Genomic DNA, 26,842 nt, shown 5'->3' with positions numbered 1-26,842 from the left:
TAAATTTCCCGCAAATTCTGATAAAACCAATCGGGCCCAAAAATGAATATTTCCGAGAATTTTTTTTTTTTATTAATTTTACTAAGTCAGTACAGGCCAAATTATTTTCCCTTTTTGTTTTTTCAGATACTTTGTTTTAAAGGGGCAGGATTTCGACAAATTAAACAGTTTTGAGGACGGTAAACATTTTTAAATTTATAATTAAATGTTATTTTAATCTTAAAATCAGTTGTGATTCGATAAGTTTCACGCACTTTAAAAAAATTATGTAAAAAAATAAAGAGGTGAATAAGTTTGGCTTTATTTTTGTAGAATTATAATAATAAAATTAAAAAAATGTTTTAGACAGAAAGAGTAGGACTCAAAAAAATTATTTTATGATGTTATCTATTTGATTTTGAGATGACCTTGAAAAGACCGGTCAAGCTTAACACGAATATTTTAAACAAAACCTTCTATTTTTTATTTCATATGCTTCTAGTTGATGTTGAGATCTTTTCAAAACACTATAATAAAATATTCTTTCATAAAGCACTTTTCGAGTTATAAGAATTGAAATTTAAGACTACAAGCAGAAAGAGCAGACAATTTTGTTGGAATAGGAGTTCTCTTTTATTTGTCAGACAAGCAAAAAGTATCGTATAATTATATAGCACATTTTCCTCGTGTGAAACATTTGCTTGCAACAAATTGAGTTTGCACAATTCTGAAAAAAGCTTTGATGTTAAGTATATTTTTTATTATATAATACTCGAATATATATGTAGATTCTGTTAAATATCTACTTAAAATTAAAACTAATATATTTTATTATCTATATTTGTTTAGTTTGTTTGTAATTCACGATTAAGAAAAATTGATAAAAAAATATAATTTTATTTATTAAATGCATTTATTATATTCTTTCTGTTTCCGTTTTTTTTTAGTTCAAATATATTGGTTTAATTACGGGAAAATCGCATGACTTTTAATAAATAATGTATTGCAAATTATACATAATTTGTGTATCTATGAACAAACCCAATCTTAAATCTTCGGTTAGTTGTCGTGCGATTAAAGGCACCGCAGGGAATAATCGCATCGTTTCTTTAATAACGCGATCCAGATAGTCCATATACTGTAAATCTTCATATTTAATTGATGCGAATTTGGGACTTTCTAGTCCGTAAATTCCCAACAATTCCTGATATGCTTTTTCCTTTTTAGGGAAATAAATGCTAATAAGTGCATGCAATATAATTATAAGGTTCAATAATTTTATATATATATATATATATATATAAGACATGCAATTATACATATATTCCCTGGCGGGCCAACTAGATGGACTACAGACAAAAAGTAGACATAATCTTATACTTTGTTTTAGATGCATTCTGGACATTGGAACACGTCCACCAGTCTCATTTTTAGACTACCTTATCTAATATTTGTTTATATACCGCCTAAAAACTGTCTACGTTGCCAAAATATTGAAATAATCTGTCTAAAATCTGTCTAATCGGTTTCTAAATATTGCCCACAGTTTGGACAACTTGGACAACATTCTGATAAATGATATGAGCTTTTCAGAAATCAAACTGATCAACTCTATTTTATGTTAATTTTTTATTTCAATACCGATTATGTATTTAGCACTGTTTTGGTACTAAAATAAAAAAATTAGAAAATAGAATTAATTTACAATATTTCTTGAAAGACTTATATGATTTGTCAAGACGTTCAAAACTGTCAAGATCTCACTGAAAGACAGTGAGAAACTAAAATGTGTAAAAAAGATGAATAATATATAAATATACATCTGAATTTCTTATGTTGGGATCGTATCAGAAATATTAAACTGATTAAAATAATAATAATCGCAATAGCCGCTTTTTGCGCTTTATATAATTCTCGTAACTAAACTTGAATACGAGATAGATAGTGCGTTTTGCATCGCATAATGGCAAATGAAGGAACTATTACAAGATAATAACAGTTTTGTATAGAATATGAATAATAGTTTTTTTGAACAAGTTTTAGAACAAATTTAGACAGATTCCTGTCTTGAAGTGTTGGATAGTTTTGTGTAGTTTTTAATAGTGTAGACAATGTTTTTTAGATAAGTCTTAGACAAAATCTAGACAGATTCCTGCTAAAAAATGATGGACAATCTGAACCAGTTTTGTACAGAGTGTGGACAATAGTTTTCTGAACAAGTTTTAGATATTTAGACAAATTTCTGCGGATAAATAATGGACAATCTGAACCAGTTTTGTACAAAGTGTGGACAGTAATTTTCTGAACAAATCTTGGACAAAGTTTAGACGAATTTTATCCAGTGTTGGATAACATGGACTAAATTTAGCCATAATCTAGACATTGTTTTTCGACAAAATCTAGATGAATAAAATCTAGACTGCCTATTCAAGAACTGGATGTTTTATGTTGGTTCTGGAATATATTTGAACGTCATGTATATGTCTAAAATATGTCTATTTAATTAAGTATTTGTTCGGAATGCATCTAGTATTTGTCAAGTACGTCGAAACCTCGTCTAGTTAGTCCGCCAGGGTTTTCATTTTTATCGAGATAAAAACACATGTTATACATAATTTTTTGAAGAATTAATAAATGAGCTATCATATTATGTAAAAAAATTGTTTTAGCATATTATTTTTTTGTGTAAAAAATGTTGGTCATATTTAAGAAATTATTTTGAATGAAAAATTAAAAAAAGTTTTTTATAACATTTTTTTATTAAAACATTAAAAATAATTATTGTACTCTTTATATTAATAGAGATATCAGTATAACAAAATTATATTATTTTTACATATTTTAATATAAAAAATATAAAAAATATATGTATGTGTGAATGTAAATGTATATGTATACATACGTAGGTAAATAATTATATACATACAATATACTCGTATATACACATATAGAGTATTAATAAAAATTGACGCTATAGAAAATTATATAATAGTAACAAAACATATATATCATAAAAGCTCTATTTGCGATTTATTTGAGCAAATTATTTACTTGAATGTCGAATTCTTTTTTTTATTATTACAAAATAAATCTTTAATATTGTAAAACTCTGCTAGTTTGTCGAATACTTGATTTATAAAGCAAATAAATAATTTTTGAATGAATTCATCTAATGTGTACACACAAACACACACACATTTATGTATAATATATAGTATATATACCTGTATCTCCGGAAAGTTCGCCAACATAAAGGTTGCAAAATTGATTGTAATGGCAATTGTGTCGCTGGCCTAATAAAAATAAATACAAATTTTATGCATAAGAGTTTCCCTTCACGTCGGACAGCACCTAATCTCGGACATGTATTACATCTATGCAAGTGAAAACGCGATCGAGTGGCTATATCGATGAAAAGCAGGCAGGTAGGGATCCCCCTTACCTTATCACTGATATAACCACTCGTTCAGTTATGTTCTAACGGCGTTAGGAGAACTCCCTCTATACTTATTTGAATATAATCATACCTGTAGAGACATCTTACATACCGCCACTAACATTGTCAGCACGTTATCGTGAATATCGTCGTGCGTGAATGATTCTTTGTTAGATTTTTTCAAGAGCATGTCGCAAATTGCTCGGTCTATATTTATAGAAAAGAATATAAAATAGTATGGCAAATTACTTCCTTAGAAGACGATGCAAAAAATAGAAAATTATGTTTTTGATTTTTTTTATTTTTATTTTTTATTTTGAATATTAAAAATCTTAATTTATTCGAATTAAGTTTATAAAAGGAAAAAGAATTATCAGTAAATAAAAGTTATTTTAAGAACGCATTTTATGACTCTTTTATGGCTTTAGATAAAATTTATTTTACTGTGACAAGTATTGATAAATCATATTGTAATAATCACACAGAGACCAAAACATGCGAAAAAAATGTATTAATAACTTACGAATTATTTCTTTCACATCAGTCTTCGATTTATTTAATGCACATTGTCGCTGCTGTATCATCTGCATAACAATATTAGTTATAAAATGAAAATCTTTTTTATGTCATGGGGATCTATGTATACGTAAATTAAAATATATTAATAAATATATTCGCAGAATACCTCATCCACGAAGGAACGTATGAAATTTAAACCCTTTTGTTGTTTACGTCCGGAAGCAGAGAGATTATATATAATATTAGGATGCAAGAATATATTCTGTAATCTGTGCCTTATACCTTTTCTACATCTGAAAATGTCTTTTTTTAAAATTTGAAATTTATCGTAAGATATAAAAATGTGTACTTAACTATAATTGCGATAATTACATTTTTCGAATATATTCAAAATCAAAATCTTTTCAAGATCTTTTCTTTAGGTAATCCGAAATAGTTATATAGTAAAAAATTTAATATAAAATATTAAGTATAAGATTGACATAGATATTAAGATCGATACATATATTTAAAATTATATTAATTATAAATATTATATATACAATTTAATAATGTATAATAATTTACTAATAATTAAAAATATATGTATAAATTTAATATATATATATATATAAATTAAACAAATCATATATAGCAGGCCAACTGAACGAGCAAATAAATAAGGTGTAAAAATTTTTTTATTAATAGTTAAATAATTAAATTAACATTCCGTTACAGAATCGATATAAATTGTAAACGTTTCGACTGCACTACAGTCTTTATCAATACATAAAAGTTAAATATTAAAATACAAAGTTAAATGTTAAAAATACAAAGTTAGTTAAATATTAAAATATAAAATTGAAACGATTCTTCGCTGTTGACCAATAGATATGCAAGGCGATTGGTCTGAGATGCCAAGTTATGCGACATTTGAGCATGCTACGGATATAATACGCGAATTAAATCAATGTCAGAGAAAATTAAAAAATCTTTCAACTTACATTATCGTTTTAACAAGTCCTTTTCCCCGATATTTCAAGTGTGTGTTGCGAAGTCTGAATACCAAATGTCAAAATAGAGAGCGTGATGTATTTATTTATTACCAATGTTTTTTCTAAATTATGATTCAGCAAATTTTTTAAGTATGTCAAAATAACTACTGTCTAACAATTCGGTGTCTGTATTTAAATTAATTCCATTTTTCTGTTCTTTAATGTGGATCATTTCAGATATTAGTCTTTTATGGTAGTTCAGTTGGCCTGCTATATATGATTTGTTTAATTTTGTTAAATTATACGAGCCTTTCATTAATTAATTTTAATAAACGCTGGCCTTATAATGCGTGGGACTAATTACCCGTTTAAATACCATCGTTTTAATTCTAATTTTATTTATAACTATTTTGGTCTAGAAACGTTAAAACATTTTAAATCTTGGCTAAATTTTAATTATGCGATAATTAAGGCAATGTCGAAGTTGAAATTTTTAAGGGAATGTAAGAGATATTGTTTGTTTCCCAACCATTTGCGTAATTTCTGTAACAATAAATTTGTTTTCCACCACTATAAATCAAAAAATAGGATGCGTGGTTTGTTGCATAATATCAGAACTGAAATTCTTAACATAGAGATATTTGATTTATATAGAACTTTAAACTCACTTAATAAAAAACGGTCAAGGCAATTCCAAATTCTCCAAAATCTTTTACCATCTTATATCTGGCAGGAGATTTTAAATCACCATTGCAACTCCTTTTCTTTGTTCAACCAAAAATTATATCTTATACACAAGAAAAAATTCCTATGGCTACGTAAATCGCATGAAACAGAGTACATTAAAAATATTGATCCTATCGAATTGAAAACAATATCATCAACAAATATTGTTGATAACACTGTTTCTGCCAACAGTTTTCGTTGTGCTACACATAACCCTTTACAACAAACTAACCAGAAATGGTTTATTAATTTAACTGATAAAAAAATTCCCCCCAATGTAACCAATCTATTACAATTGGGAGGTGAATTTAGTCTCCCAGTTAACTTAAATAAAAAAGTAGCTATACACGAATTCATCAAAGATATAGAAAGCAATTCTAATGGGATCAGAAATCTTACTTCGATTCGTAATGCTGCCATTCCACAATTTTCATTACTTTTAAACAATAACGACAAAAAAACGGACATACAAGAAAAATTATTTCACATGCATAAAGACACAATTAAATTCTGCAATCAAAATCCTAATATTTTATTTACTAGAGCAGATAAAGGCAGCATTACAGTCGCACTAGAAAAAGAATTTTATATAAAAAAAGTTGAGAGTCTCCTAAAAGACGATTCTACGTATACCATAGTGAAAAACAATCCATCAACAAAAATAGAAAAAGAACTCAATATTTGTTTAAAAAAATGGTTGAAAAAAGATTTCATTAACAAAAAAGAATATTATTATTTATTTTCAAGCGACTCTCTTCTTCCTAAAGCCTATGGGCTCCCCAAGATCCACAAGGAAAATATTCCTTTTAGATTAATAGTTTCCTCAATAAATACTTCTCTATATAATATTGCTTCTTTCTTTCATAAAATTTTAAAAGATAGCCTTCCTAGAGCGGACAGTTTTGTAAATAACAGTTTTGATATATGCAACATTCTATCAGGGAAAACAATACAAGATACCGACATAATAGTTTCTGAATTATTATTTTTATGTTCTTTAAGTCTCGTTCCTAACTGTCTTTTTGTCTGTCCGACATATGTGGCGTCACAATCGTTGCAATTCAGTTTATAAATAACATTAGAATTCGTGGGGCAATTATTTTTGTCCTTTTGAACTTTTATGAAGTCATTCAATTTTTTAATGCAACGATATCCTACCACTACGTCAGGTCTTCTTATTGCTGAAGCAACTTTCTCAGATATTGATTCTATATATGGTATGACAAAATATTTAATGTTAGTATTAGTATTATTGGTATCTGTTATATTGTTATTATTAGGCTTGTTAAATTTCTTAGTTGAGAGATTTTTTAATCTGCGTTTTATTTCTGTGAAAATTAGGTCAAGAGGATAACCGTTGGATAGCAAAATGTTAATAGCTTTCTCTATATTTTTTTTGTGAAATTGCGGATGTGATAGTAATAAAGCTCTATCTACCAAGTTATAAATTGTTCCTATTTTATGACAAGTCGGATGATTTGAAAAAAATGAATGTAATCTACCTGAGAATGTCTTTTTGTGATACCAATCTAAATAAATTTTATTATCTATTACTTTGATCATTATGTCTAAAAAGCTTATACAACGATTATCCTCTTTTTCCAATGTAAATTGTAGTCTATCGTTATAATTGTTGAATTCGTTCAAAACATATGTAATATTGTCAGCGGAAGTGCATAAAATAATGTCGTCTACATAACGGAAATAGAAAGTCATTTCGCAATTTAAATTACTAATCACTAATGTTTCCAAGTCCTGCATGACTATATCGGCAATGATCGGAGAAAGTGGGGAACCCATAGGAGTCCCATAAATTTGTTTGTAAGTTATGTTATTAAAAGTGAAAAATGTAGAAGTTAATATAAATTTTATCATACCTATGAATTCATTTTTGGGAATCTTTGTGTGTGACTCTATAAAATGCCATCTATTATTGATACCGTTTAATGCAAGATCTACGGAAACATTAGTAAATAATGAAACAACGTCCAATGAAACTATTATGTCGGTATCTTGTATTGTTTTCCCTGATAGAATGTTGCATATATCAAAACTGTTATTTACAAAACTGTCCGCTCTAGGAAGGCTATCTTTTAAAATTTTATGAAAGAAAGAAGCAATATTATATAGAGAAGTATTTATTGAGGAAACTATTAATCTAAAAGGAATATTTTCCTTGTGGATCTTGGGGAGCCCATAGGCTTTAGGAAGAAGAGAGTCGCTTGAAAATAAATAATAATATTCTTTTTTGTTAATGAAATCTTTTTTCAACCATTTTTTTAAACAAATATTGAGTTCTTTTTCTATTTTTGTTGATGGATTGTTTTTCACTATGGTATACGTAGAATCGTCTTTTAGGAGACTCTCAACTTTTTTTATATAAAATTCTTTTTCTAGTGCGACTGTAATGCTGCCTTTATCTGCTCTAGTAAATAAAATATTAGGATTTTGATTGCAGAATTTAATTGTGTCTCTATGCATGTGAAATAATTTTTCTTGTATGTCCGTTTTTTTGTCGTTATTGTTTAAAAATAATGAAAATTGTGGAATGGCAGCATTACGAATCGAAGTAAGATTTCTGATCCCATTAGAATTGCTTTCTATATCTTTGATGAATTCGTGTATAGCTACTTTTTTATTTAAGTTAACTGGGAGACTAAATTCACCTCCCAATTGTAATAGATTGGTTACATTGGGGGGAATTTTTTTATCAGTTAAATTAATAAACCATTTCTGGTTAGTTTGTTGTAAAGGGTTATGTGTAGCACAACGAAAACTGTTGGCAGAAACAGTGTTATCAACAATATTTGTTGATGATATTGTTTTCAATTCGATAGGATCAATATTTTTAATGTACTCTGTTTCATGCGATTTACGTAGCCATAGGAATTTTTTATTGTGTATGAGATATAATTTTTGGTTGAACAAAGAAAAGGAGTTGCAATGGTGATTTAAAATCTCCTGCCAGATATAAGATGGTAAAAGATTTTGGAGAATTTGGAATTGCCTTGACCGTTTTTTATTAAGTGAGTTTAAAGTTCTATATAAATCAAATATCTCTATGTTAAGAATTTCAGTTCTGATATTATGCAACAAACCACGCATCCTATTTTTTGATTTATAGTGGTGGAAAACAAATTTATTGTTACAGAAATTACGCAAATGGTTGGGAAACAAACAATATCTCTTACATTCCCTTAAAAATTTCAACTTCGACATTGCCTTAATTATCGCATAATTAAAATTTAGCCAAGATTTAAAATGTTTTAACGTTTCTAGACCAAAATAGTTATAAATAAAACTAGAATTAAAACGATGGTATTTAAACGGGTAATTAGTCCCACGCATTATAAGGCCAGCGTTTATTAAAATTAATTAATGAAAGGCTCGTATAATTTAACAAAATTAAACAAATCATATATAGCAGGCCAACTGAACTACCATAAAAGACTAATATCTGAAATGATCCACATTAAAGAACAGAAAAATGGAATTAATTTAAATACAGACACCGAATTGTTAGACAGTAGTTATTTTGACATACTTAAAAAATTTGCTGAATCATAATTTAGAAAAAACATTGGTAATAAATAAATACATCACGCTCTCTATTTTGACATTTGGTATTCAGACTTCGCAACACACACTTGAAATATCGGGGAAAAGGACTTGTTAAAACGATAATGTAAGTTGAAAGATTTTTTAATTTTCTCTGACATTGATTTAATTCGCGTATTATATCCGTAGCATGCTCAAATGTCGCATAACTTGGCATCTCAGACCAATCGCCTTGCATATCTATTGGTCAACAGCGAAGAATCGTTTCAATTTTATATTTTAATATTTAACTAACTTTGTATTTTTAACATTTAACTTTGTATTTTAATATTTAACTTTTATGTATTGATAAAGACTGTAGTGCAGTCGAAACGTTTACAATTTATATCGATTCTGTAACGGAATGTTAATTTAATTATTTAACTATTAATAAAAAATTTTTACACCTTATTTATTTGCTCGTTCAGTTGGCCTGCTATATATGATTTGTTTAATTTTGTTAAATTATACGAGCCTTTCATTAATTAATTTTTATATATATATATATATATATATATATATATAATATATGTATATATGTATATGAATATACAATATATAATGTATATTTTTTATATAATTTTTTATATAATTTAATTTTATATAAAATAATATAAATTATGTGTAAAAATTATCCTAAAAATTATGTTTAAAAAAATGTATATATAAGAAAATCAAATTTTGAAATAAATCTATTTAGAATATAAGTATGCTGTCTTCTAAGCCGGGCAATAGAGCCAAGGAAACGAAAACGAAACGAAAAATTAATTAAACGGAACTGTATCTCAATTTGAGATCCCAAAGTTCCACATATAAATTAATTTCGTAACTTACATATGGAGAAATAAGCGAGAAAAATATATTCCCGCTTCAGCGACTTTTCGGACCTATATTTTTCTCGCTTATTTCTCCATATGTAAGTTACGAAATTAATTTATATGTGGAACTTTGGGATCTCAAATTGAGATACAGTTCCGTTTAATTAATTTTTCGTTTCGTTTTCGTTTCCTTGGCTCTATTGCCCGGCTTAGAAGACAGCATACTTATATTCTAAATCTATTTATACATACGTACATCAATTGATTATATTCTAAAATTATAATTAGGAGGAAACTATATTTTTACCTTATAATTTCTTTACAGACTTGACTGATTATGTCTGCTCGTAAATCCCACTTGACGCCAAGAACAGTGTCTTCACAATCCCGCATAAGAAAATAAACTTGTTATTTTAATTTTTAATTACTGACAAGGGAACGGTCGGAAGTGTCCTTCACTGATATTAATGAGCCTTGAATATGTTGTATAGCATTGTAAAATATTACACCCGTATTTTTTGTAGCTGCGTATCTCGACGTTTAGGGGATAAACACCCTCTTAAAAGAAATAGTTTTTAAATTTTTTAGCTAATATCGCCGAAACCGTAAAAGATATTAAAAAATGTTTTAATGTTCTTTAAAACAGCGCAAAAGAATTTTCCAAAAATTTCAAATTTTCTGAATTTCTTCCTCCCTCCATAATTTTTGAAAATTAAAAATTTTTTTAATAAAAATTCTGAAAGCTTATTTAATTCCAAATCCAACCATATATAAGAAAGTTTTATTTCGACAACGCATTTTTGAGAAATAAACTAGAAATACCACGCTCCATCTGCCTCGTATTCGCTAGACGCTCGCTACTCGTGATGACCGTCTTTCCTTCGTAATTTCATAGAAAGAATGAATATCAATTATATTTTTAAATATATGGATCTTTGTATATGGTATTGTATTTAATAATTAAATTTATAAAGATCCATATATTTAAAAATATAATCGATATTCATTCTTTCTATGAAATTACGAAGGAAAGACGGTCATCACGAGTAGCGTGTATATATTTTTAAATATATGGATCTTTATAAATTTAATTATTAAATACAATACCATATACAAAATTTGTATATGGTATTGTATTTAATAATTAAATTTATAAAGATCCATATATTTAAAAATATATAAATTTATCAGATAATAATTCTTAAGGTTCGCTATATATATAAGTAATAATTAATAAAAATTTTTCTTCAATGGTAAAAGTCGACCAAACTGGCAATCATTTATTATAAATAATTAGTTAAAATAGAACGTTTCGGCTGTCATTGCAGCCCTTTTCAAGTAAATCTATAAAAAGTTACATAAAAATAATTATAATTTTAATACATTTTATCGCAACAAATAATTATAAATTTATATACAAAAATATGTTACATACCGAACGTAAATGCATAATAAATTAATACAGTAAATCAAATTTACTGCATACCACCGACAATATTCACCATTGTTTTAATGAACAATGTAGAATTGACAGAAGTAAGCAATAAATAAATAGATGTTAACAGTTAGCAAGAATCTTAGTCACTACGCGTTAAGAAAATCGAGACAAAGCTAATGTGTCTTTCGCAATCTAAAACCTCATAACAAAGTCAAATAAATAAATAAATAAGTAAAAATAAAAATAATTTAAATAGCGCCAAGAACACGATCATAAATCCCACTAAAATTCTTCGTATTTTTGCTGTTGGAAGAGCAGTCGCTCGGCAAGCGAAAGGTCTCGGGTTCGATTCCCGATTCAATAACTTTCGGATTTATATTTTTCGCTCGCATTTAATTATTTATTTCGATAGGGGGGTCAAGGGGTTTTTGAAATAAAATCTCAAGTAAGAGATTATTTCAATTTTCAAAGTCTTGGTTAGTACACCAAAAGTAATATGTGCCTTCTGCACGATTTGTTTCCATAGCAACATCCGCGTTTAAGTCTTCACGCCTTCTTACGATTTAGATTTATGAAGGCGGATAAGGGTAATATCACGGTTGCGATGAACAGAGATATGTATTATACATGGACAAAATGTGTGATTTGCTGGCTGACCGGGATACTTATACTGTTGTTAAAAAAGATCCGACTAGGAACCTAATTAATCAATTACACGGTATTTTAATGAGATGGAAAATGAAGAATTACATTTCTTCAACAACATATAAATCCCTGAACTGCACGGACGGGGTTTTACCGAGAGCGTATGGTCTGCCGAAGGTGCATAAACCGAATTGCCCTTTACGTGTCATCGTGTCTTCTAGGAATACACCTCTTTATTACTTGGCAAAATTTTTACATAAGATAATATATAAGGCAATTCCGAAACCTGATTCGGCTATTTCTGATAGTTTCCAATTAATGAACAAATTAAATGGTTTATGTGTGGATAGTGATGTGAAGCTAGTTTCACTAGATGTTACATCATTGTTCACCAACGTACCATTGGATATGGCTATTGATAGTTTAATTAACAGATGGGGGTATATTGAAAAAGAGTGTATTATTCCACGAGATGAATTTTTATTGGCAATTCGTTTTATTATGAATTCGACTTATTTTATGTTTAATAATGTATGTTATCAACAGACTTTTGGCACGCCTATGGGTTCCCCCCTCTCACCGATCATTGCGGATATCACGTTGCAAGATTTGGAGAGTAGAGCGATTGCTGCGATTCCAATGTCATTTCCATTTTATTTTAGATATGTTGACGATATCGCGTTGGCGGCCCCACCCTCCATGCTTAATAATATTGCTTTAAACACTTTCAATTCTTTCCATCCTAGATTGCAGTTCACCATGGAGGAGGGGGTTGACAACCGATTGAATTTTTTAGACGTCACTATTATTATAAATAATGGGAGCATTGAGTTTGATTTGTTTCATAAGCCGACGTATTCAGGTAGATATTTAAATTTTGAGTCGCAGCATCCTCTCTGCCATAAAAAGGGCACCATTATCAGCCTCATAGATAGAGTCACTCATCCGAAATTCCATAAGGATAACTTTGAGTCTATGATTGGAGTTCTTTTGTCTAATAATTATCCTCTCAATTTGATATTTCAAACATTACAAACGCGGTTAAAAAAGTTGTTCTTCCGCTACAATAATAAGTTGCATAACAATAGTGCAAATATATGCAATGACAAGATTCTAACGCAGAAAAAAGTTTCGTACTTTAATGTTCCGTATGTTAATGATGTATCGAAGAGAATCGAGGACATTACACGTGATTTGGATGTCATTCCATCCTATACAGCAATTAACAGTCTCCGTAAATTCATCAAAGTACACAAGGATGAGTTACCAAAGGAACTCCATAACAATGTAGTTTATAAAATTGATTGTATGGATTGTGATGCGTCGTATGTAGGGCAGACGGGTAGATTGTTGAAAACTAGGATGAAAGAACATCGCAGCAACATAAAGAGAAACGCGTCACAATTTTCAGTCATATCGGAGCATAGATTATTGAACCATGAATTTAATTGGGAGGATGTAAAAGTCTTGGACGAGGAGCCTTTTTTAGGTAAACGTTTGATATCCGAAATGATCCACATAAAACGTCAGAGGAATAGTTTAAATTTACATAGCGACACCGATAAATTAAACGAGAATTTTGATCTGTTAATAGAAAAATTTACCAAAATCTAGCTTTGTTGATTATACATAACCGGATTTTTTTTTTGTTAGACCTCTGACATGAGTGCTGATAGGTTTTAGTTGTTTTTATTTTTATTTTCATATTTTATTTTTATATTTGTTTTTTGCGTATATATGTATCGACTGTGTCGAGGTAGAATACCGCACAGTCGTTAGAGTGATGTGTCATGTGTAGCATCGTCTTCTCTCTGTTTTTACTGTCGGGGTGAGTGTTCTTCCCGGTTTTTAATTTTTAATTCTTGTGGATTGTTCTACGTTTAATTTATACTATGTTGATTAGTGTTGGTAAGGGAGTCACTGCTCTGCTTCCTTCCTGACGATGGTCACCGTTAGGGAGACACTCCGACGGCCGGACGGTTTGAATAGGGAGGAGAATGATATTTAATTTATTTGCGGATTGTATGTATACGAGTTTTATAATTTTCTGATTGTACCGATTATCTTTTATTTTTGTTTCTTTGTATTTTGCAGCTACTGAAGAAGACCCGAAGTGGGTCGAAACGTTTAGAATTTAATAAATGAGTTTGATTTGAGATCTCATTTTAATTTATTAATTTTGTGCATGTCATCCGCACAGGCTCCGATTGCCGTCGAGATTTTATTTTTATTGTAACACAATAATTCGAGCCGAGATTAACAGTTTTTTTTATATAGATTTATTAATATATAAAAAATTTTAATATATATAAATTTAAATTATTTTTTATAAATTTTTATATTTTTAAATATATAGATCTTTATAAATTTAATTATTAAATACAATACCATATACAAATTTTGTATCGATATTTCATTCTTTCTATGAAATTACGAAGGAAAGACGGTTATCATGAGTAGCGAGCGTCTGACAGATACGAGGCAGATGGAGCGTGTATAGTGGTATTTCTAGTTTATTTCTCAAAAATGCGTTGTCGGAATAACACTTTTTTATATATGGTTGGATTTGGAATTAAATAAACTTTCAGAATTTTTATAAAAAAAATTTTTAATTTTCAAAAATTATAGAGGGAGGGGGGAATTTCGGAAAATTTGAAATATTTGGAAAATTCTTTTACACTGTTTTAAAGAACCATATTGAAAACCATAAAACTTTTACTTGAAACATTTTTTAATATCTTTTACGGTTTCGACGGTATTAGCTCAAAAATTAAAAAACCGTTTTTTTCTCAAGAGAGTGTTTACCCCCTAAACGAGATATGCAGCTACAAAAAATACGGGTCTAATATTTTTCAATGCTATACAACATATTCAAGACTCATTAAAATCGGTGAGAGACACTTCTAACTGTTCCCTTGTGAGTAATAATTTTTGTATACTTGTGTGCATACTATGTGTACCTGTATATGGTTAATTTATAGGTACCTATTATACATTTATAGGTATCTCTTATACAGGGAGTCCCAGACTTACCGTATCACACATTAATGGGAAATTCCTGAGGCGATTTGGAAACAATTTTTCCTCAGCGAAAATGTCCAGGCACCAATAATTTTCGACTTATAAAGGATTAAAAATAAAAGTTTTTTTGTTAACTAAGCCTTATAAAAATAAATTATTAACAAAACTACATTTTTTAGTTAATTTTAGGTAAAGTTTACTTTAATAGAATATTAATTTAAAGTTTAGTTACAAAGATATACATGATTCTAAAAATTAAAAAAATGATGACCTTTCTCGACATTTTTCGCTGAGGAAAAATTGTCTCCAAATCGCCTCAGGAATCTCCCATTAACGTGTAATACGGTAGATCTCGAACACCCTGTAAATATTTATAATATAAACTTTTTTCTCAAGCATTAACATCTAAAATTATAGCTAAAAATGATATAAATAATATAAAATAAAATAATATAAATAATATAAAAGAAAATGAAGAAACTTAATTAAATTTTTGATTATAATTAATTAATTCAGAGTTATATTATATCTGTAATTGTACCTGTTAAAATTACAAATCAGACCGTTTACTAATATTATATCACGTAGAAATATTTTTTAAATTTATTCAATACATATAAGATTCTAAATTTTAAGTTAACATTCTTGAAACACTTTGAATATTAGATTTAGATGATCTGTTTGCGACTTAAAATTGGATACAGAATTTTATTGTATTTATGATTTTATCGTATAAAATAACAAACATTTAAACTAGTATATTACTTTACATTTGAATATACATATATGTATTAAGATATGTGACCTAAAATTCTACTTCGAGTTTTATCGCGAATTATAGACCGTATAAAGTGGACTTCAAAAAACAATATTTTCCAAGACGATAAAAAATATACTTTTATGTTGTAAAAAACCATGATCTATATATCTATAAAATTCACGACTTATGATAAAATTCTCATTATAATTTTATGTATAACATCATATCTTAATGTATATATGTAATCTAATATATATTTTGTATATATTATGGAACTTTCCTAGTACTTCAAATGTTTTCTATATTAAAATTAGATTTGAGCTTTGTATAAATTTTCAATTACAATGAATAAAATTAATAAATATGTAAATATAAATTTAACATATATAAGATAGGCAATAAGAGCCAAATCGCGGATGACAGTGCGTTATTCTAAACGAAACTAAATTTTTTCGTTAGAATTAAATACCTGTGCACAAGGCACCAAATTTTTACTTGGACACGGCCAAGATATAAAATTGGAATAATCTCTACAAGAGATTTTTAATTCCATGTATCCCCTATTCCCCCTAAAGAAATAAAGTGCGAGAGAAAAATATAGATCCGAAAGTCGCAGAATCGGGAATCGAACCCGAGACCTTTCGCTTGCCGGGCGACTGCTCTTCCAACTGAGCTATTCAGATCCTTTCGATTCTATACTTTTCTCTGTTTATATATATTAATGTTGGTAAATAAACGCCTTTAAGCCAGCGTGTATAAATTAAGAGTTTAACTAGGCTCTGTAATATATAAATATAAATTTAACATATATAAGATAGGCAATAAGAGCCAAATCGCGGATGACAGTGCGTTATTCTAAACGAAACTAAATTTTTTCGTTAGAATTAAATACCTGTGCACAAGGCACCAAATTTTTACTTGGACACGGCCAAGATATAAAATTGGAATAATCTCTACAAGAGATTTTTAATTCCATGTATCCCCTATTCCCCCTAAAGAAATAAAGTGCGAGAGAAAAATATAGATCCGAAAGTCGCAGAATCGGGAATCGAACCCGAGACCTTTCGCTTGCCGGGCGACTGCTCTTCCAACTGAGCTATTCAGATCCTTTCGATTCTATACTTTTCTCTGTTTATATATATTAATATTGGTAAATAAACGCTTTTAAGCCAGCGTGTATAAATTAAGAGTTTAACTAGGCTCTGTAATATATAAATATAAATTTAACATATATAAGATAGGCAATAAGAGCCAAATCGCGGATGACAGTGCGTTATTCTAAACGAAATTAAATTTTTTCGTTAGAATTAAATACCTGTGCACAAGGCACCAAATTTTTACTTGGACACGGCCAAGATATAAAATTGGAATAATCTCTACAAGAGATTTTTAATTCCATGTATCCCCTATTCCCCCTAAAGAAATAAAGTGCGAGAGAAAAATATATATCCGAAAGTCGCAGAATCGGGAATCGAACCCGAGACCTTTCGCTTGCCGGGCGACTGCTCTTCCAACTGAGCTATTCAGATCCTTTCGATTCTATACTTTTCTCAGTTGGAAGAGCAGTCGCCCGGCAAGCGAAAGGTCTCGGGTTCGATTCCCGATTCTGCGACTTTCGGATTTATATTTTTCTCTCGCACTTTATTTCTTTAGGGGGAATAGGGGATACATGGAATTAAAAATCTCTTGTAGAGATTATTCCAATTTTATATCTTGGCCGTGTCCAAGTAAAAATTTGGTGCCTTGTGCACAGGTATTTAATTCTAACGAAAAAATTTAGTTTCGTTTAGAATAACGCACTGTCATCCGCGATTTGGCTCTTATTGCCTATCTTATATATGTTAAATTTATATTTATATATTACAGAGCCTAGTTAAACTCTTAATTTATACACGCTGGCTTAAAGGCGTTTATTTACCAACATTAATATATATAAACAGAGAAAAGTATAGAATCGAAAGGATCTGAATAGCTCAGTTGGAAGAGCAGTCGCCCGGCAAGCGAAAGGTCTCGGGTTCGATTCCCGATTCTGCGACTTTCGGATCTATATTTTTCTCTCGCACTTTATTTCTTTAGGGGGAATAGGGGATACATGGAATTAAAAATCTCTTGTAGAGATTATTCCAATTTTATATCTTGGCCGTGTCCAAGTAAAAATTTGGTGCCTTGTGCACAGGTATTTAATTCTAACGAAAAAATTTAGTTTCGTTTAGAATAACGCACTGTCATCCGCGATTTGGCTCTTATTGCCTATCTTATATATGTTAAATTTATATTTATATATTACAGAGCCTAGTTAAACTCTTAATTAATAAATATGACTTTAATAAATTATTACATATTTCTATATAATATTTCTTCAAAATATTAAATTTTAATTACTTTTTTAAGTTAGTATTTATTTAATTTTTTACATGTATATTACATCTTTCTTTATTTTTTGTAAAACTTTTGATTCTTTTTTACTTTTGATTCTTTTATTTATATAATAAATATTTTTTTAAGATCTTGTCTTTTATTATATGTGGTAATAATTAAAACATAAATTACACAACACACAATACACATTAATTATATTTGGCCTTACCACATGCAATAGTTGCAGTGCACTGCAATATAGGTTCAGCTAATACAATCTCATTTCCATTTAATTCAATTTTTTCCAATTGATCCGTAAATATTACAGATTGTTCGACAAATATATCAAAAAAGCTTTGTAACATATTTGAATTAAAGCCTGACACTAATATTTTTCGATTCTTAATCCATACAGATGCTAAAATAAATATTGAAAAGGATTATATAAAGAAAGAATAAAAAACATACTATATTAAAAAAAGAACATCTTAGTAAGTGTGTTTTTTTTTTCTCTGTTTTTAAAAAATTGCAGTACTGCTGTCAGAATGTAAATAAATCATGAAAAAATTTTATAGCTAATCAAATATAACAATATATAATTATATATATTAAATATGTTTATATGTTTTCTTCTTTTTGTACAATTTTTGTATATATGTATACAAAAAAATAAAATGAATACTAGAAAAATGAGAAGAGAAGAATAATTTTTGCATTTTTTAATAGAGAAGCACAATTTAAAGAAATAAAAGAAAAACTTGCCTATAATTATATGCAAAATATATTATTCCTTCTTACATCGTTTAATGTACACGACGCGTTGTCATTTGACACAATGATTTCTTGTTTTACTGACTAATTATAACATCTCGCAAATCACTTGACCTAAACCTAAGGTCGAAACGTAGTGATTCTTATTTAATAAAAGAATATTGCCAGTTTGGTCGAGAAAAGTGTTTTATTATGAAAATATATTATTATATAATTTTTCTTAATTCTTCAAATTTTATTTATTCTAAAAAACGATGCAAAAATTTGTATTATTTTCTCTTCTTATATATCTTCCTATATATATATATATATATGGACAGAGATTGTATAAGAAAAAAATAAATAAATAGATACATTATATCTATAATTATATATATTTTTATTTGATTGTATTTTTCGATCTTTTCTTCGAAAATATATATAGTTATAATTAAGATTAACGTAAATTAATTATAGGTACTTAAAAAAATAAGTACCGCTTTTCATTCCCTAACAATTTTTTGACCGAAAATAAGTACCGCTTTTCATACCCTAACAATTTTTTGACCGAGTTACAATTTTGAAACTAAACTTAAATTTTTCAGGACAAGAAAGATAAAAAGATGTTTTTGAAAATGGTTTTTAGGGTATGACAAGTATTTACCCCTTTTTTTAATAGTGTATTATTTTTAAATCTTATATATAAGTTCTCGTGCGGGGTTGCTAGTCCCCCATCGGGCGCCTCCCTACGGTGGCGGATTGGGGAATGTTCACCGAATTTCGGAGGATACCGAGGAAATAAAATACCCGGGGTGGACCAAAACTAGCAAATAAGCAATGAATAAAACGTGTAAGAATACTATTACCCCAGGTGGCAGCCCAGACCCAGTTCTGGAAAATCCACCTTCCAGGGAGGTAGGTTCCATGGATTCTGGGGGGGAGGGGGGGCAAGCATTGCTTTACGAAAAGATTACTGGAAAAGACTTATTGTTGCCAAATCAACCAACCAACATCCTAGTCCATCCTAAACTAGAAGGGACAAATTTGGATCATCCCATAAATAGGCAGAGATCCTCCTCAGTCGGCAATGTGTCCCTAACAAGTGGAAACGAGGACTCTCTAAAAAATTTGTTCAATAGAGATTCAAACTATAAGCCCAAAGACCAACCGTTTACATCAGATGCCAGAAAATGGAAAAAAGTATCAGGTAAAAATAGGACTTGAAGTAGCCCAGAAAGCCAGATAAGAATCCTAAAGCAGACAAAGTCAAACAACTACTGGCTAAAGACTTCTGCATTTACATCAAACAGATTTAATGTTCTTGAAAATGATGATCTATCGAACACTGAAACTGCAAAGATTTTGCCTAAGCCGCCACCGATCTACGTAGGTCAAGTTAAAAATATTACTTCCCTCACAAACTTGCTAAATGATATTGCCAAGAATAATTATATGATAAGAGTCTTACGTGATGAGGAAATTAAGATCCAGCCTAAAACCACCCAAGATTATTCCATTATAATTAAGGAACTGCAAAAAAAAGAAACGGAGTTTCATACTTATAAACTTAAACAGGACAGAAGTTTTTGAGTTATATTGAAAAACGTCCACCCGTCAACAAGCCCAGAAGACCTCAAACTAGCTATTGAAGAAAAAGGGCATCAGATATCTAATATATGGGATATCAAGAGCAGGATAACAAAAAATTCCTTGCCCATCTTTTTCATAGACCTAAAACCTGTTCCAGAGAATAAACAAATATATCAAATTAAGTACCTTTTAAACTGCAGAGTTGTATTCAAAGCTCCCAGACCAAAGAGACAAATTCCTCAATGTGCTACTTGTCAAAGGTATGGTCACACACAGGATGCAAATGGGTTGTCACAACATGCTGAGGAACTTAAAGTCTTCCTCAATTCTCACAACATTGATGTAATGCTGCTGTCTGAGACACTTCATACATAGATGTTTCATCAAATTTCCAAACTACAGTTTCTACCACACGACTTTCCCTGACGGCACAGCTCATGGTGGTACGGCTATTGTTATTAAAAATAAAATAAAACACTTTCAGTCTTCTTCCTACCGCAAGGAAAAGATTCAAGCTACTAGTATTGTCGTAGAGGACTGGACTAGTCCTATCACCATTGCGGCTATCTACTATCCATCGAAACACACGACTAAAGCAGAACATTTTAGCGATTTTTTAAAAACCTTAGAAAATAAATTCATAACTGGAGGTGACTTTAACGCTAAGCATGTTAACTGGGGATCCCGCTTCACTTTTTCTAGAGGACGTGTGCTACTTAAAGCAGTAGAAACTTCTGGTCTGAGAGTTATATCAATGGGCAATCCAACTTACTGGCCTACGGATAGGAAAAAAGTCGTGACTTGATTGGCTTTTTCGTAGTAAAAGGACTCTCAAAAAACTATTTTGAAAGTTCCAATTGTCTAGAGTTATCCTCGGACCACTTACCAGTACTATTAACATTGACCAGCAAAATTTTGATCAAATCTAGGAAATGTACTCTACACAACAAAAAGACTGATTGGAATTATTTCCGTGATCTTCTTACCAATTCTCTAAACACAAAAATATTAAATTTAACGTATAAGACGGGCAACAAGAGCCAAATCGCGGATGACAATGCGTTATCCTAACGAAACTAAATAATTTTTCGTTAGAATTAAATACCGGTGCACAAGGCACCAAATTTTTACTTGGACACGGCCAAGATTTTAAATATGAAATAATCTCATATTTTGAGATTTAATTTCAACCGGTATTTAATTCTAACGAAAAATTATTTAGTTTCGTTAGGATAACGCATTGTCATCCGCGATTTGGCTCTTGTTGCCCGTCTTATACGTTAAATTTATATTTATATTACAGAGCCTTGTTAAAACTCTTATACAAAAATATTACTTAAATCTGAAGAGAATATAGAGAAAGCAGTGGAATACTTCAACTCAACGCTGCAGAAAGCTGCTTGGGACTCATCTCCGTCCTGCAAAACCTTCAATAGTAGATTGAACTATTCTAAAACAATATTAGAGAAAGTAGCGACAAAGAGACATTTAAGAAAACAATGGCAACTATCTCGATGTTCTCATAGAAAAAATAAACTAAACCGCTTAATAAAAGAAATTAAAAAATGTCTGGAAACTAAAAGAAATATAGATCTGCAAAACTATTTATAGCAACTTGACGCTACGAAAGCCAGTGACTACTTACTATGGAAAGCCACAAAAAAGCTAAAACAGCCTACAAAGATATCTTTTCCTCTGCGTTGCGAGGATGGGAGATGGGCCCGAAATGATTCTGAAAAAGCTGCTACATTTGCTGAACATTTAAGTAAGGTATTTACGTCCCACCCTTATTAAGGTTCTTCAAGGCACATAATAAATGTTACTCGTTGTCTGCAATCCCCAGATGACTTCCAAGAAATAATAAAAAATTTCACGAAAACGGAGGTTAGGAACATTGTCAAGAAACTGGATTGTAAAAAAGCTTCCGGATATGATCTTATTACTGGTAAAATTCTAAAAGAACTACCTGAATCTGGTATTATTTACCTAACACAAATTTTTAACGCCGTTCTAAGACTCAATGTTTTTCCCTCTCAATAGAAGTTTACCCAGGTTAAAATGATACTTAAACCGGATAAAGCACCTGAGGACCCTAAGTCGTTCAGATCAATCAGTCTGTTACTTATACCTGCCAAAATACTGGAAACACTTCTGAGTACGAGACTTCTACCTGTTATAAAAGAAAAGAATGTGATTCCAAAACATTAATTCGGGTTTAGACAGTCCCACAGTACAACTGAGCAAGTGCACAGACTTGTTTCCAAAATACATAAATCAATAGAGAACAAGGATTTCTGCTCTGCTGCTTTCCTGGACGCCTCCCAGGCTTTTGACAAGGTATGGCATGATGGACTCCTATACAAAATCAAAACCAACCTTCCAAACTTCCATCAAATTTTGAAGTCATACCTAAATAACAGGTATTTCCAAGTTGATTACGGAGAATCAGTAACTGGCCTCTACCTAATTTTTGCTAGAGTTCTACAAGGCAGCGTTTTAGGCCCACTGTACTTACTTTACACGGCTGATCTTCCTACCGATAAAACTACTATGACAGGAACATTTGCAGATGATACTGCATTATTAGCTTCCCACTCAAACCCAGAAACAGCTTCTACAATACTGCAAAATAGCTTGAATAAAATATCCACATGGATGAAGAATTGGAGGATCAAGGTTAACGAAAACAAGTCAATTCATGTCACCTTTACTACAAGACACAATACCTGCCCTCCAATTAGAATCAATAATACTGAAATTCTTCAAGCTGAACATGTCAGGTACCTTGGAATCCATCTAGACAGAAGGCTAGTTTAGAGACATCACATCTTCACTAAAAGAAAGCAACTTGGCCTCCAATTACGAAAAATGTATTGGATGATAGGACATAGATTGCAGTTAAGACTTGAAAACAAATTACTATTATACAAAGTCATTTTAAAGCCTATATGAACTTATGGTATTTAACTATGGGGCACCGCATCTTACTCTAATATTGAAATTCTGCAAAGGTTTCAATCAAAAATATTAAGAATCATAACAAATGCACCTTGGTTTGTTCCTAATGAGGTACTGCATAGAGATTTAAACATACCCTTGGTGAAAGAGGAAATAGTAACAAAGATTAAACAATACAGAAACAGGATTATGAATCATCCAAATCAACTAGTAAACCAACTTATGTTCAACAACTCCACTTCACAAAGACTAAAGAAGAGATTACCACATGATCTTTTGACCGGCGACTAGCGTCGTGAACAAACTGAATTTTGTCAGTGGACAAAATTCTTCAGGCCTCTAATAACATACAATTTACTGAATGTCCAATGCAGAATGGACAGATTGTAATAAATATTGGAGTCAAAGAAAAAAAAATATATAAGTTGTTTATAACTACTTTTGTTATGTAAATTATATTATTACAAATAATTCGACTTAAGTTTGATTTTTAAAAATATAATAAAAATATAATATATATACTATAAGAATATATAATAATCTTACCAGGACACGTTAGCAATGATGCCTTACCAAGTGCTGGTTCAATAAATTTATACAGCTTACCCTTATTTAAGCAATTGCCACTTTGTAATATGATCTATAACGTCGCATACAAATTTATTAATATCTCTATTGCGTATTTATTTGGATATTATTTTAACATATATGTAGAAATTTCGAAAAATTATTTTAGTTAAAATGGAGATATAAAATCGCGATATAATTGTAAAATTATTAAAAAAAATTATAATATATAAAAGAAATATTTTATATACATATAAATCATTGAACACGTACAGGGTTTGTCCGGAAAGTAATGCGTCGCATTTTTTTAAAAAAGAATTTATTGATCGCATAGGTAAAACAACTTAAAATTGTTCGAAGTATGACCCTTCTGCGTCAATACATTTTTGCCAACGCGATTTCCATGCGTCATAAGATTTCTGGAACTCCTTGACTGGGATGCTGTTCAGGGAGGCCGTCGAAGTAGCTTGTACGTTGTCAACCGACTCGAGCTGTTGTCCTTTGAGCTCCCTTTTCAGCCGAGGAAATAAAAAAAAGTCCGCCGGAAATTGGGATTATCTGCACAGAGTTGCTTGAGTTCTTCACAAACTTCCACTCGGTGTTGCTTTTGCGCATCGGTCAACACTCTGGGCACAAGTTTTGCGCAAATCTTCCGCATGGCCAAGTCTTCCGATACAATCTCGTGAACAATCGTTTTCGGCAAGTTCAATAATTCCGACATTAAGCGAACATTCATTCGACGGTCTGAATTCAATAATTGGCGCACACGAGTCACATTGTCGTCCGTTCGCGATGTTGACGGGCGTCCTGCGCGGGCCTCGTCGGCGACCTCCTTCCGACCTTCTCTAAACATCTTGTGCCATCTGTTTGACTGCGATTTGGAAAGGCAATCGTCCCCGAAAACTTTCTTGAGCATTTCAAAAGTTTCCAGCGGCGTCTTGTCCAGCTTCACGCAAAACTTTATCGCATAGCGTTGCTCTATCGTTCTCTCCATCACAAGTTCGACGCGACCACTAAGCAGAGGTTCACAGAATAAGCCGTCCTAACCCTCCAAGCGCATGGAAACAATTGAGCGACCTACCGTTGGAAAGCTAAGGGTACCCCCCTTCCTCCCCAACCGGTCCCATCGCTCTGCGATGTATAGTCGCGTCACAAAAAAATGCGACGCATTACTTTCCGGACAAACCCTGTATATAAAGAGTTTTCTTCTACCTTTATTTGATCTGGCTCATATATTCCAATAAATAATTTGTTACCCATCCAAACTTGAAACGGGGACGAATAATCTCTCGCAAAACTAAGTAGAAAACCAAAAATTTCTAAAAAAAAATTATTTTTAAGATTAAGAAAAATATAGTCATGCGCATGCCTTATTATAATTGTATAATCAATTAATATAATATTATAAAATAACCCAGCAAACACCGATATATAATTGTTACATTGCTATAATAAAACGGAATGTAACAAGTAATATAACGTGTACGTTATATGTAACATCCATGTTAGTTGTAATTTCCCACTTATAGATGTAACATTTTAATATAACATATATTACATTGTAGTTATATTGTAATTATATACCAAATAGCACATTGATGTATTGATAAGTCAGTGCTATCTTGAAATATAATGACAATATAACTACAATGTAATATATGTAATATTAAAAATGTTACATCTATGAGTGGGAAATTACAACTAACATATACGTTACATGTAACATGCTTGAGTATATAACATTTATATACTGTGTTTGCTGGGAATATACATATAATATAATAATATATATATATAAAATATGTAATAATATATAAATATATATATATATTATATTAATATAAATATTAATATAACAATTAAATATTAACATTAATTAATTTCTTTGTCGTTTTTTTGAAAATAAATCTAACGTATCATTGTCTCTCATTACCGTCAGCATTTCTATTTAACAAATGGAAGACGCTCCCGACGAGTGGCAATGCCTTTGGACCGGGTATGTTTTTCACCATTTTGACAAAAACTAACCGGCGAAAATGAAAGATAAGATATATTATGGCAATCCACGCAAAAGTCATTAACACAACACTTTCGAATGCCATTGTACGTATATACTTGGCAACTTGCTGACAAACGAACGTATCGACGCGTTATTTTGCGTTAATGTCACTAACTCGTGACATGCAAGGCAACATATATTATTGCTTTTATCTGAGTCTTTCCCACCTAGTGAATTATGTATATGACACAATGTACGTATATGACAAAAGTGAAAATTCTATAAATAAATACGTTCTATGAATATTTGGATTTCAGAAACATTCAATCAGTTATGCGATATTAATTCAGTAAATTGTAAATACAATGTAACTTAAATATTACCAAGTTGTCTCAATTATTTTCTTAAATTATAATTATATACGTACAAATTACATACAAATTAGCTATATGCAAATTTCAAAAATAAAAATAAATTTTTATATATTATACAAATAAAAAATTAAAATAATAATTTTTACTTGAATAATTGCAACACATAATAACAAGCTGTCATTTTTTCGAATGTATTATGAACATATAATATTATATAAGTATGGCCTGTGTGAAATATTTGATATATTTTTAAAGAATATTCATAAGACGCTCATAAAAAATTAAACTTTATTGATTTGATAATAAGAATATTTTTAAGTCAGCTCTTTAATT

At 30.1% G+C, this 26,842-nt stretch overlaps 1 protein-coding gene and 1 long non-coding RNA gene across 3 annotated transcripts; one reads left to right on the top strand and one right to left on the bottom strand.

Moving 5' to 3' along the window:
* Positions 1-352: 352 nt before the first annotated feature.
* On the bottom strand, positions 353-26,330 carry LOC114935529 (cytochrome P450 4C1-like). 2 transcript variants are annotated; one of them, XM_085480705.1, is made up of 10 exons: positions 26,070-26,330; positions 25,349-25,455; positions 24,116-24,209; positions 18,501-18,689; positions 10,357-10,426; positions 4,101-4,227; positions 3,939-3,999; positions 3,507-3,622; positions 3,204-3,272; positions 353-1,198 (listed from the first exon to the last, which is right to left on the bottom strand). In XM_085480705.1, the coding sequence occupies exons 1-10, from the start codon at positions 26,236-26,238 to the stop codon at positions 968-970; spliced, it is 1,233 nt and encodes a 410-aa protein (XP_085336831.1). In that variant the 5' UTR covers positions 26,239-26,330; the 3' UTR covers positions 353-967. The 2 variants fall into 2 exon arrangements, with proteins under 2 accessions (XP_085336831.1, XP_085336832.1); XM_085480706.1 differs by having other exon boundaries at positions 3,528-3,622.
* Positions 9,224-9,642, top strand: LOC146723956 (uncharacterized). Its single transcript, XR_014924270.1, has 2 exons — positions 9,224-9,319; positions 9,382-9,642. It is a non-coding gene; the product is annotated as an uncharacterized LOC146723956 (long non-coding RNA).
* Positions 26,331-26,842: the final 512 nt, after the last annotated feature.

This window comes from Nylanderia fulva, unplaced genomic scaffold (assembly GCF_048542155.1).
Source record: "Nylanderia fulva isolate GAGA-0341 unplaced genomic scaffold, ASM4854215v1 Scaffold159, whole genome shotgun sequence".
NCBI classification, from domain to species: Eukaryota; Metazoa; Arthropoda; class Insecta; order Hymenoptera; family Formicidae; genus Nylanderia; species Nylanderia fulva.
Note: the sequence above shows the minus strand (reverse complement) of the source record. Positions and strands in the feature narration are given on the sequence as shown.